General features: G+C 43.6%; 1 protein-coding gene across 2 annotated transcripts in view; it reads left to right on the top strand.

The window, feature by feature from the left end:
• LOC126426832 (uncharacterized) overlaps positions 1 to 11590 on the top strand; it is a 54352-nt gene extending 42762 nt beyond the window's left edge. For both annotated transcript variants that reach the window (XM_050088856.1, XM_050088855.1), the window contains one exon: positions 10266 to 11590. In XM_050088856.1, coding sequence (XP_049944813.1) covers positions 10266 to 11072 — 807 coding nt within the window. In that variant the 3' untranslated portion in view covers positions 11073 to 11590. The remainder of the gene's footprint in view (positions 1 to 10265) is intronic.
• The last annotated feature ends 2236 nt before the right edge of the window (positions 11591 to 13826 follow it).

Here is a 13826-nt window from a genome sequence, read left to right as displayed (position 1 = left end):
AAACATTGATCACATTTTTCTCACATGGCGTTCTGAAAGCTTTGGCTCAAGGCAGCCAGGTAAATGCAGTATTTCTTGATTTTCAAAAAGCATTGTGTTGCAACCCTTGCTGTTCATATTGTATATTAATGACCTTGCAGACAATAGTCCAATCAGGATTTTTTCAGGTGATGCAGTTATCTGTAATGAAATACTGTCTGAGAGAAGCTGCATAAATATTCAATAAGTTCTTGATAATATTTCAACATGGTGCAGAGATTGGCAACTTATTCTAAATGTTCATAAATGTAAAACTTGACACTTCCCAAACAAAAAAAAGTAGTATCCTATGAATATAATGTCAGTGAGTCACTGTTGGAATCAGCCAACTCATACAAATACCTGGGGTAAAATGTTGTAGGGATGTGAAATGGAATGATCACATAGGTTGTCATGGGTAAAGCAGGTGGTAGACATCAATTTATTGGTAGAATACTGGTGAAGTGCAATCAGTGTACAAAGGAGATTGCTTACAAATCAGTCATATGACCGGTTCCTGAAACTTGCACAAGTGTACGGCACCTGAACGTAATAGGTCTTAACAGAGAATATTGAACGTATACAGAGAATGGCAGCACAAGTGGTCATAGGTTTGTTTAATATGTGGGAGAATGTCACAGAGATACTGAACATGCTGAACTGAAATATTCTTAATGATAGATGTAAACTGTCTGGAGAAAGTGTGTTAGTAAAGTTCCCCCTGGGGGCGGAGCTCACGGTTCTTTTATAGGTTTGTGTTTGATGCACACAGGGCTCTGAGCTGTTACAGTCCATTCTTCCTTCCCTGGCTGTATTTCCTTCACAATGCCCTTCCCTCCCTATCCTCACTTCTTTCCTGCTTCCCCATCCTTCCCCTCTTTCCGTGTTCTGATTTATGTCGACCTGGCTATCCTCTTGGTTCCCTGTATTGCCTCCAGATTAGTTTCATCCAGCCTGTTCCCTTTCATCCTTTTTGCCATTTAGATCACCGATTGGGGTTTGACCTCCATTTCTACATTTTCTGTTTTTTGTGTAAACCCTTTGGGAAGAACTCCCTCCCAAACATCTACATTGTGGATTCCTCTTCCTCCTTCCTTCCTCTCTTCCTTTGCTGCCGTAGCCCCCCTCCACCCTACTGGGTCACCAGCACGTGTAGCCGCTGTGTGTGGTGGGGCAGGTATGCACCCATCTGGCTGAGCCCACCTAACAATGCAGGGATCGCACTACTGATACCTGAGCTGTCCCCTTCCCATTTATGCCAAGAAACGTTGCTTGTGTGCCTGGGGTATAGGAACTCCTGGCAATGGCTGCTTTCCCTGATACCTCGTCTGTACTAGGATGGAGAGGGACACATTCATCGCCAGAAAGCCATTTTTTTTTTTTTTGTTGGGAATATAGAGGACAAGGTTTGGTGAAGTGGAGTCACTCCAAAAGATTCGGTCGGGCTCCTTCTTGATCAAAGCTTCTTCTTCCGCCCTGCAGCTCTTCATGCTTGCGATTGTCTTGGCAATGTCTTAGTCTATTACCTCTCACCAGTCTCTGAATGTGGTCCAGGGAGTGATTTTTCATAGGGACCTCATCCTGCAAACTGATGAAGAATGCAGGGCAATCTGGAGCTACACGGTGTCAGTTTTGTTCAATGTGTGCAGAAGAGTCGTAAAGACAAGCACATTGATGCTGGTGCCTTCATTCTGGCTCTCAAGGAAGATACCCTCCCAGATAAGATAAAGGTTATGAGAAGCTGTACGTCCCACCACCCATGAGGTGTTTTCGGTGCTTGCGTTTTGGGCATATGTCTTCCTGCTGGATGGTGGACCCTCTTTGTGGTAACTGTGAATACCCACTGCGTGAAGGAAGCCCCTGTGTTCTGCCACCTGTGTGTGTCAGTTGTCATGACCGCCCCTCTCCTTGGTCACCAGATTGCCCAGCTTACTAGAGAGAAAAGAAGACCCAAGAGTACAAGTTCCTGGATAGTCTATGTTGTGCTGAGACTTGCCAAAAATATATATCTTACTCCTTCTAGCATTGTTGAGGAGCTTTTGCCCCTGTTGCATCCTTTCCCCCTCCTACCCCTTCCTTACCCCAGCCCCATCCCTTTCTCCTCTCCCTTCCCCCCCCCCCCCCCCTACCCATCATCCTCCGGGTTCCCATTCCTTCTCCTTTGGGAACTGCTCCCTCTCTCTGGTCGAAATAGTGCCCCTCTTCTTTGGCACCTGCCGGTGATCGGGCTTCCCCTGGGACTCCCTCCCCCCTTCCCCCTTCCTGTAACGTCTGATGTCAGAAGCCTACTATGACACTTAACAACAATATACACAATCTGTGCGTCCCATCGTCCCATGGTCTCCTGCGCTCTCGCAGTTTTGGGCGTTATAGAAGCCTGCTCTCCCTCATTGCCCTGTCCTCCTCCACTTCTGATAGAGAAGTAGTATAAGAAGAAAAATAAGAAACAACATAAGTCCGAGGACAAGATCACCCTGGTGGCCCCAGAGTTGTCATCTCGCCCCTCACAGTTGAGCCTGATGTTTTATCTGTGGATGTCACCCTATCCTTGTCGGTGAAGACCAGCGACTGAGTGAAACGACCTCCCCTTGGCTTCTTTATGTCTAACCTGGACTCTCACCACACGATATTTCAGTGGAATTGCATTGGATATTATTGTCACCTACAGGAAATACAACAGCTTGTTTCCTATTGTTCTGCTTTCTTCTGTGATGACCACTCTCCAACATTTTATAGTTATTGGGCATTTTGTCGGAACCGTGTCGGTCCCGAGATAGCATCTGAAGGGTCTGCACTTTGGTTCGCACCGATGTCATTAGTGACTGGATCCCCCTTCGCACTAATGTGTAAGCAGTAGTGGTTAGAGTGCAAACAGCCCCAGCATTCACTGTTTGCAATGTCTACCTCCCTCCAGGCAGTCTACTTCCTTACATTGAATACAGCAACTCCCGTCCCCTATGTCCTCCTCGAGGACTTCCGTGCACAACATCCCATGTGGGAGAGTGCCACTTCGACAGATGGGGATCTTCTAATTGACTAACTTGACTAACTTAATACAGACGTTGATTTGTGTCTCTCAGTGAGGGTTCCGCGACCCACTTCAGTGCCGCTCGTGGCACATATACTGCTATCGATCTCATAACCTCCTTCTCTGCTCTCGTGACTTCCCTATCACCCCATAATGATCTTTGGGACAGTAAACACGTTCTGGTGAATCAGTCAGTCCCCTGCCACCATTGTTGCGCATTTGCATGGCCAGTTGTCCTTTATATACATCTGCTGTGCACTTAGACGCCCCTCTGTCGAATTGCATTGATGTGGTAGTGCAGGGTCTCTCTACCACTATTTTTCATGCTGCTGCCGCTGCTATCCTCCTATCCACCGGTTCCCTTTGTTGTCGATCGGTAGCGTGGTGGACCGAGGTCGTAGCGGTCGCTGTCCAGGACTGCTGACACGTGCTTTAGTGATTTAAACAACACCCTTCGCAGACCGACCTCCTCGCTTTTAAGTGTTAAGCAGGAATGATAGGAGTGCTATGTTTCCTCCGTGGGGATGTATGCCTTCTCATTACAGGTTTGGTGCAAGCTCCATTGTATTCTGTTCCATCCGTGACGATCAACTGTCCAGGATCTTATCCTTCAGGTTGCTCCGTGTACTGCTCCATTGGTCTATGCAATACACCTTGTGACACACTGCAACAGCATTGGCGTTCTCCCCCTTCCTGCTACATTTTTCCGGCAGAAATGCTGAGTTGAACAGACTCCCCTCTGTTTGAACCCCCACCAGGGAGAACCCTTCACTGAATGGGAATTCTTGCAGGCTTTATCTCTTCACGTGACATGCCTCCAGCTGTGAATTCCATCCACAACCTGGACTCCACTCAGAGGCAATATCTGCTTAGGGTCTTCAGCCACATTTGGCTCACAGGTGCCTTGCCCTTGCAATGGCGAGACAGTGTAGTTATCCCTGTCCTTAAACTCGGGAAGAACTCGACATCTTGCGACGGCTACCGCCTGATTAGCCTAACGATTGTACTTTGTAAACTGCTCGAGATGATGGTTAGCTTCCGTTTATGTCTGGTACCGTATTTACTCGAATCTAAGCCGCACCTGAAAAATGAGACTCGAAATCAAGGAAAAGAAAATTTCACGAATCTAAGCCGCATCTGAAATTTGAGACTCGAAATTCGAGGGGAGAGAACAGTTTTAGGCCGCACCTTCAAATCGAAACAAAGTTGGTCCATTGTAATATGAGACACAATTTAGGTCGAATGAATGACGATACAGCTACAGTAGTTTGGTTCGAGTCGTACGCTTAGCAGTTAAGCTTTACCAGGTAGCCATTGCTATGCGTCAGGTGCTCCATCCGTATTTATACAGGTACCCTTCCTTTTTCGCGTACTTCATCTGGTTTGAATTGATTGTTTATTTTTCTTTGATCTGATAAATGCCGTTCTCTTTGTTGTAGGTATTTACGTCACTCTAAGCTGAAAATGCATTACTGTACTGTGTCATGCATTGTTTGATGCATTCTGATAATGAGTGTTTACGACCTGTCTCTGTTCGCGGCATGGCTTGCTCCTGTGCACGCTACTGCCGCTTACAACTAAAAAAAAGAGGGGGGGGGGGGGGGGGGAAATCGTCTCAGTAGCAAAACAATGGCAAGAGACTGCTATTTGCTGTTACCTACACTCCTGCTTTCTTTGATAATGATCAACAAGAACCAAATAATAGACAGCATATGATAGAAGATGTTCTGAATGAGAGTTAGGCGAAAATTTTTCTCCTTTTGAAAATCTTCGCAGATGCCTCTTTGGTACATTATATTCTGCACTGAAATTAGTCATCTTAGATTTAAAAATCTAGTCAATTGCCGTGCTTCATTTCTGACTGTATCACTATTAGGCAAAAGAATAATACGAATATAAACATGGGATGATATCTATATTTTTCCGCGTTTGCTGTTGTCTCACTCTAGTTTCGTAGTTTATTAGGCAGACAGGATTTAAATGAGTTGGCAGAAAACACGAAAGAATACATGACAAAATGTTTATATTTGTATTATTCTTACGGTGAAGAGAATACTGCATGCGATTCACAATTCATAAAAGTTCCTATAAGGAACCATCTCTTTTCACATGTAGGAAAAAATTCAGAACGTAGAGTTGGCCATATTGGCAAACTACCCAAACAGTCTTGCCAGTTGGATTTTCGTAGTACATTGAAATGCTGCTACATTCGAAGATGCACAATACGGAATTTGTATTTGCTTCGTTGGATAATGTATGAAAATGCAGTGGTCAAAACTCGGGGCGGAGAAAAAAGCTCGTCTTCCACCTTTTTTTAAATTTATTTACTGACGCAGAGGATTTGGCGCCAGTATTTATCTCTGTGCCTGCAAAGCGTGCCTGTGTAGCGCTACATATATTGGATGGCAGAAGTTAGTTGTGCCGGCACCTACCAACATTTTCCAGAACTTCCGCTTACTTCGCACTCAATTCTAAGCCGCAGGCGTTTTTTTGGATTACAAAAACTGGAAAAAAAGTGCGGCTTAGATTCGAGTAAATACGGTACTCGTATCTCAGGACCTTTTGTCCCCGTATCAGTGTGGCTTCCGGGAAGGGTCTCCAACTGATCATTTACTCAGTCTCCCATGGCTTCCAGTTTTCTACCTCCAAAACCCAGGTTATGCATTTTTCATCGACCCACAGCACACCTTGATCCAGAACTTTATTTAGGTGACCAGCTCCTAGATGTAGTGCAGTCCCTTTTCTTGGGCCTTATTTTTGATAAGATGCTGATGTTGGGTCCCCATATCCACCACCTGAAGACTACCGTATTTACTCGAATCTAAGCCGCACTTTTTTCCGGTTTTTGTTATCCAAAAAACCGCCTGCGGCTTAGAATCAAGTGCAAAGTAAGCGGAAGTTCTGAAATATGTTGGTAGGTGCCGCCACAACTAACTTCAGCCGTCGAATATATGTAGCGCTACACAGGCATGCTTTGCAGGCACAAAGATAAATTTTGGCGCGTCAGTAAATAAATTAAAAAAAAGGTGGAAGACGAGCTTTTTTCTCTGCCCTGATTTTCGACCACTGCATTTTCATACATTATCCAACGAAGTAAATACAAATTCCGTATTGTTCATCTTCGAATGTAGCAGCATTTCAATATACTACGAAAATCCGACTGGCAAGACTGTTTGGAATGTTTGTCAATATGGCCAACTCTACGTTCTGATTTTTTTCCTACCTGTGAGAAGAGATGGTTGCTAATTGGAACTTTTATGAATTGTGAATCACTTGCAGTATTCTCTTCACCATAAGAATAATACGAATATAAACATTTTGCCATGTATTCTTTCGTGTTTGCTGCTATCTCATTTAAATCCTGTCTGCCTAATAAACTACGAAACTAGAGTGAGACAACAGCAAACGCGGAAAAATATAGATATCATCCCATGTTTATATTCGTATTATTCTTATGCCTAATAGTGATACAGTCAGAAATGAAGCACGGCAATTGACTAGATTTTTAAATCTAATATGACTAATTTCAGTGCAGAATATAATGTACCAAAGAGGCATCTGCGAAGATTTTCAAAAGGAGAAAAATTTTCGCCTAACTCTCATTCAGAACATCTTCTATCATATGCTGTCTATTATTTGGTTCTTGTTGATCATTATCAAAGAAAGCAGCAGTGTAAGTAACAACAAATAGCAGTCTCTTGCCATTGTTTCGCTAATGAGACGATTCCTCTCTTTTTTGTTTTCTTAATTGTAAGCGGCGGTAGCGTGCACAAAATCAAGCCATGCCGCGAGCGGTGACAGTTCGTAAACACGCACTATCAGAATGCAACAAACAATGCATGACACAGTACAGGAATGCATTTTCAGCTTAGAGTGACGTAAACACCTATTACAAAGAAAACGGCACTTATCAGATCAAAGAAAAATAAGCAATCGATTCAAACCAGACGAAGCACGTGAAGAAGGAAGGGTACGCATATAAATATGGATGGAGCGCCTGATGCATAGCATGGCTACCTGGTAAAGCTTAACTGCTAAGCTTACGACTCGAACCAAACTACTGTAGGTGTATCGTCATTCATTCAATCTAAATTGTGTCTCATATTACAATGGACCAACTTTGTTTCGATTTGGAGGTATGGCCTAAAACTTTTCTCTGCCCTTGAATTTCGAGTCTCAAATTTCAGGTGCGGCTTAAATTCGGGAAATTTTTTTTTTTTTTTTTCCTTTATTTCGGGACTCGTTTTTCAGGTGCGGCTTGGATTCGAGTAAATATGGTACATGTATGCGGAACCTTAATGCTCTCCACCTCCTGGTTCACACATCGGGGGGGGGGGGGGGGGGGGCGACGACAGACCGTGCTACTCTTCTCCATCTTTACTGTGCTCTGGTTTTGTCCAAACTAGATTGTGCTAGTCAGGTTTACAGTTCAGTGGCTCCTTCCACTCTGAAAATACTTGACCCTGTTCACCATTGTGGAGTGCATCTTGCTATTGACAGTCTCCTCACAGAAGTGGGGATTCCCTCTCTACAAATATGATGGAGCCAGCTCCTGGTTTCTTACGCCATCACCATTCACCAATTCCCTGGCCATCCCGTATACCCTGCTCTCTTTGCAAATGAGGGACGTCTCCTTCCTGATAACTGGCCACGGGTGAGGTTGGCAGTTTCAATGTGTCTCACTTCCCTCTTTCGGGATCTCTATGCCCGCTCTCTGGAATGCCCCTGTGTTGTAACAGTCACCACCCAGAAACCATACAATATTTGCAAAAAATGTCAACAGTTTTGAAGTTTTTTGCCACTGAAATCTGTATTACACAGTGGATTTCTTGTTTGGCAGGATCTTCAGTAGTGTAACACTCATTTCGAAGTTTTAATATTGATATCCTTTCAACATACAAGGCATGTTCTAAAACTAAGGTCTGGTGACTAACATTTAACTGACTGTAGGTCTGAATGAAGTTTCACACATGCAGCCCTGTATACTGACTCTTTAGGAAACAACTGCAATGTTCGTTTGATTCAGTATCATTTGCCAGTTGATGAGAGCAGATCACAATGGCCAAGACAATTGTAGATTCCGCCATTTGTGAAGTGCGGGAGGTGCTAAGATTTTTGCTGGCGAAAGGATCTTAAGCTGCTGAAATATGTCGTGAGTTGTGCCTACTACACGAACCTGAAAAATTGGTGACAAACACGTTCAAAAATGGTGTCAATAATTTCAAATTTGCTGTACGGATGTCCATGATGAGCAGTATTTATACTAGCAACATTGTTGATAAAAGTGAACTGAAAACTTCTAAGCAATCAGCGATTGATGATTATTTATCTGGCTAATGAATTCCAAAATGTTGCTTGAATCGCAGTTTACAGAATTGACACTGAACAGCTTGGATATCACAAACTGTGTGAGCGAGGTTCCAAAAATGCTCACTGATCAGCACAAAAAGCAGAGAAAACACAGTACAGTCAGTTTTTGGAGCACTATAGACAAGGAGGAGATGAATTTGTTTCCCACATTGTTACGACCGACAAGATATGGATATCGTACACCAGTGCAGAATCAAAGCAAACCAAATAAGTTTAAGCAATCTGTGTTCTCGAATTGAAAAGTGATTGCTATCATTTTTTGGGGAAAAAAGAGCATCCTTTTGATTGATTTCATGTACCATGGGTCAATAGCAGCTGATGTATTCTGTGAAATGCTGACCGAACTGAGACATGCAATCCATAATCGATGCAGTGGGAAAATGTCGTGTGGTTTAATCCTCCATTACAATAATGCACACCTTCACACACTGCCAGAACCAAGGAGAAGATTCAAGATTTTTGTTGTGAACATTTTGAGCATCCTCTATACAGTCATGACCTTGTACCAAGTGACTATTTCTTCTTTTTGCATTTGAAGAAGTGGCTGGATGGGTAACAAATGACGAACTCAAGACTGGTGTTACCAACTTATTCAGTGGCCAGTTGAAGACTCCTGTGAGAGAGGTTAAAGAAGCTGGTGCAGTGTTACAGAAAGTTTAGAGATGTAAATGGCAATTATGTGGGAAAGTAAAGTTGATATATAGTAAAATATTATTGTTGATGAAAACCTTTCCTAATGAGCTGAATTTTTTAATGCCAAATGTACCCTAGTTTTTGAATACACTTTGTTTATTCAAAATTATTAATTTGAGGAACAACGTAGGAAGCTGATATTTGTAGCGCAAAATCTATATAAATTCAGCCCATGTCAGTGATGCATGCAGCAAATGTTGAATATAAGGGATCATTAGTTACTTTTGAATGAGCTGTTACTGGGTATTTATAAAAGAACAACAATACAATCTTTCTTAAGATTTATGCTTCAATATGCAAGGCAAAAAATAATACAGCCTTTTCCAAGTTAGTGTGAAATAATGTGACAAATGGATCCATACAGGGCATTTGTATTTTATAAAAGTATAACAGTGTTTACATTATAGATTTTTGATTATTTAATCTCTGCTTTTTCCTATAAAATCATGTTTTATGTTAGAATCCTAAGTGAACCAGCTTAAAATTTAAGTTTTGTACATTGGTTTTAGTTATTAATTATTCTGCTAATATCAGACTTCAAAGCTTGCCTACATAAATTTAGAAGTACAATGTCAATCTACATTCATAGTCATTATTAGTTTTTGTGAAAGAAGCAAACTGTATCTGAAATTTTTGATTATGTGATGTAAACAGTGGAATGTCCTGTACTTTTGTATTTTTATCTAACATTATTAACTTTGCCACATGTGAAATGTAATTCCAGAATTATGCAAAATTCTCTTATTAGCAATCAGTAGTGTCAGCTTTCTACCAAAAATTGTCATTGCCAAATAAAAGAAACAACCAGGAAGTCAATCGGTAAATTGAAAAGATACGTATGTATCAGGTGCTTCACTGATTCAGAGTAGTGAATATTCCACTACTGTTCTGCTGTTGTGGTTAAAGTTCAGTGGATACGGTAAGTGAATGAGAAGCAATGTAGTGTGGCTTCCACGCTGAGCTTAGTGACCAGAGTAAATGTAGTGACTGTTCTGTCCCCCTCACTGCTTCTCGTGCTAGATTGAAATGGAGGTTACTTTCAGGATAGCCCTCGTAATTTCTACAGATTATTATTATATGTTTAACAACTGAAAATTATGCATCTGTTGCACTTCTTATTTATGACGTACGTCTGTATTTTAACTTCTCATTTAAGGAACAGCAGCGTGGAAAAAGACAGCGGAGTGGAGCTCAGAAGCGCAAATTGAGAATGCAGCGGGCACTGGCAGCAGGAGAGAAGGTGATTCCCAGATCTGAACGATCGCAGAGAGGGAGAGCTCCGGCTAAGGTAGCTCCAAACTCCAGGCCCGTGGGTGCGACGAATGGCAAACTGGAGGTGTCTCCAGGAGAGGAAGCCGATCATTCGGAACCGGGGCAAAACCCGAGCGACGGCCCCACGTCTCCGTGCGGGGACCCGACGACCTCCGTGAGGATGGCCGTCGTCTGCAGAGGGTTCCCGTCGGTTAAGATCACCGAGGAGCAGCACGATGCGCTGCAGGATGCCCTGCTCGACAGGATCGAGCTGTCCGGTGGCACGCAGCCGTTGCAGTTCCTGTCTGCTCGGTGCACCGACGGGGCCTCGTATTTCATTTGCGCCAACAAGTGGACGGCGGTGTGGCTGGAGGAGACGATACCCGACATCAGCCCGTGGGGAGGTGCCAGGCTGAAGGTCGGGCCTGCCAACGCCGTGATGCGGCTGGCGAAGGTTCTCGTCTGGATCCCGAAACCTGCGAGCAAGAAGGGTACCCCCGAGATTCTGGCACTTCTGCAGAAGCAGAATATAGGCGTGCCATCTGCAGAATGGAAGGCCGTCAGCAGGAAAGATGCGGACGATGGCACGTCGCTGGTTCTCGTTATCGACGAGAAGTCTTACCGGGCACTGAGGGGGTACAAATTTAAACTCTATCTCGGTATGGGGCAAGTGTCCTTCAAGATCCTCGCGAGACCACCAGGATTCAATTGAATTAGTCTCTCCCCACCCCTACCCCCACCCCCCTTCCCCGTGAGGGGGCAGTTCAGCGACTTCGCACACGCGATCGGTGGCTGAGAAACGTTTCTCGGCACCACTTTGAGGAATTGAGACTCGGGATTGTGATCCTCAGGCATGCAGAGAGTAAGGAACTGTGTAGGTGGGTGTCCAGCTGTAAATCTATATATTTTCTGACACGTGGAGGCATTGGAGTGTTAACTGATTTGCTTTGTGGAATTACACCAGCTTTGGTCACACAGTCATGGCTGGACTTTGGTTCCACACACCTAGTGCATACACCTTCTGGCAGAGCTCATTATGTGCTTCAGGCTGGTCTAACCTGGAACTGTTGATTGAGACTATGATACATTGCTCTGTGCTGTAGACAGTCATTATTTGAGAGTTACCAACTGTAATTTGTTAAGATTACTTCTCAATTGTAGCATGTACCGTGTTGAGAGGATAAAATCCTCATGTATAATTCGGGGAAAGAAAGTTTACCTCAGACTGCATTTAATGTTCTTCATTTTATTTTGCCATCACCAATTTCAAGGCTTTCAGCCTCATCATCAGATGTATTTAGTATAAATACATACATCAAATTGATATGTTGTATGTATATTATATGACTGTCTTGTCAACATAATTTTTCCTACAAAAGCTTGCCCTATCAAATGGTGGAAAGCTATAATATATGTGTGCACTGTCTAACCATTTGACAGCTATGAGCGAGACTTTGTAGCTGTGCTTCAAGTCCTTCATTACTACACTCATTGCAGTGTTCTGGGTGCTGAGTACTTCTGACTTGCTCATCGTTTCTCAGCTTGCTTTGTTCTTCCAGTCTTCGAACAGGCACTGGGAGAGTTAAGTTAGAAGTTATTTATAATTTTACTGGTAACAACACTGCAGCCGCACAGATGCAGTGACGCAGAATCGCCAGAAGTCACAGGATGTACATTGCAGTGTAATCTGTTAAATGTCCAGCAAACTATGAAGTGAAGTGTGCTGTCACTCCACTGTTAACACTGATGGCAAAATTGTAGAATGTACATCACATCACCAACACTCGAGTTCACTGCACGCTACAAAGTTTGGTGCCAGCCTGTTGAAGGTGCTGACATCAAATTGACAGTGAAGTCTCCGGAAGGAATTTTCACTTTGCAATGGAGTATTTGTTGATTGGGAACTTCTCTGTGCCAGACTGGGTATTAAATGCAGAACTTTCTTGGGCAAATGCCCTACTTAATTTTCCTAAGTTCAGAGCAGTTGTCCTGCACACCTTACTGGACTAGCACTTCTGAAAAAGTTTGCAAAAATACCACCTGTCGTGTTCAGAGCAAACGATAAAGTGTGACAGAAGACAGGCGGTAGTGTAGCAATCTACTGTACCTCATATTCCACCGTAGCCAAACAATAAAATGAGTGTATACCTCAAAAGTTCTACAAGAATGTCCTAGTTTGGAACAGGACCTGTAAGACTGACGTCCATCAAGATGGCAGTCACCTAATTGGCACAGACATTGCTTCTGGTCAGTCTTAAGGACATCACGGTTTGTGCCTACCGGAGCGATCCATTTTTATTGCTACAACCGCATCGGTGTATCACCTGACTCGGCACAGCACCTCATCTCGTGTCGAGGGATGTGCTCTTGGGGTGTGCAGTCGTCGGTTGCTCGGCCGTGTGTATCAGTAATCGGATTTCTCAGTGCACCTAAAGCTGCATTTTTAAGTACCATATTTTATGATAGTGTTGGCCACAACATTGTTGCTGGCAACATCACTGCATTGTGGCTACAATACGAGGCAGTGTAGTCGTACGGCCTGGTGACACTGCTGACGGAGCAGGCTGCTGCAGGTAGTTACCGAGGTATGCGTGAGGTGTTGCCAGTTGTGCCCGTCTGGGGTGGAGAATATTTCATATGGTCGGGCCATACCTGCCTCTGTCATTGTCTGTAAATACCTCTATCTCGCTCTCACTCTTTTTCGTGCAGACAGCACTGCAGTATTGAGTCACATAACAATATTATTTCACTTTCGTGCATTTACATAGACGCACTCTGTCTGTTGTCTCCAGGAATGTAGAAATGAGATAGCAGGAAAACCACGAATTTCATAAACGTGATTCATTTATGACCACAGCTGTTGTGGAACATAGAAAGTAATATATATAATAGAAGGAAACATTCCACGTGGGAAAAATTATATATAAAAACAAAGATGAGGTGACTTACCGAACGAAAGCGCTGGCAGGTCGATACACACACAAACAAACACAAACATACACACAAAATTCAAGCTTTCGCAACAAACTGTTGCCTCATCAGGAAAGAGGGAAGGAGAGGGGAAGACGAAAGGAAGTGGGTTTTAAGGGAGAGGGTAAGGAGTCATTCCAATCCCGGGAGTGGAAAGACTTACCTTTGGGGGAAAAAAGGACAGGTATACACTCGCACACACGCACAAATCCATCCACACATACAGACACAAGCAGACACAGCTCAAGTTGCCGCCACTCATACCTCACCTGTCATTCAACAACATCTTTGCCTCTGCACTTCCGCCTCGACTGACATCTCTGCCCAAACTCTTTGTCTTTAAATATGTCTGCTTGTGTTTGTATACGTGTGGATGGATATGTGTGTCTGTGTGTGTGCGAGTGTATACCTGTCCTTTTTTCCCCCAAAGGTAAGTCTTTCCGATCCCGGGATTGGAATGACTCCTTACCCTCTCCCTTAAAACCCACTTCCTTTT

Source organism: Schistocerca serialis, chromosome 11 (genome assembly GCF_023864345.2).
Source record: "Schistocerca serialis cubense isolate TAMUIC-IGC-003099 chromosome 11, iqSchSeri2.2, whole genome shotgun sequence".
Taxonomy (NCBI): Eukaryota; Metazoa; Arthropoda; class Insecta; order Orthoptera; family Acrididae; genus Schistocerca; species Schistocerca serialis.
Note: the sequence above shows the minus strand (reverse complement) of the source record. Positions and strands in the feature narration are given on the sequence as shown.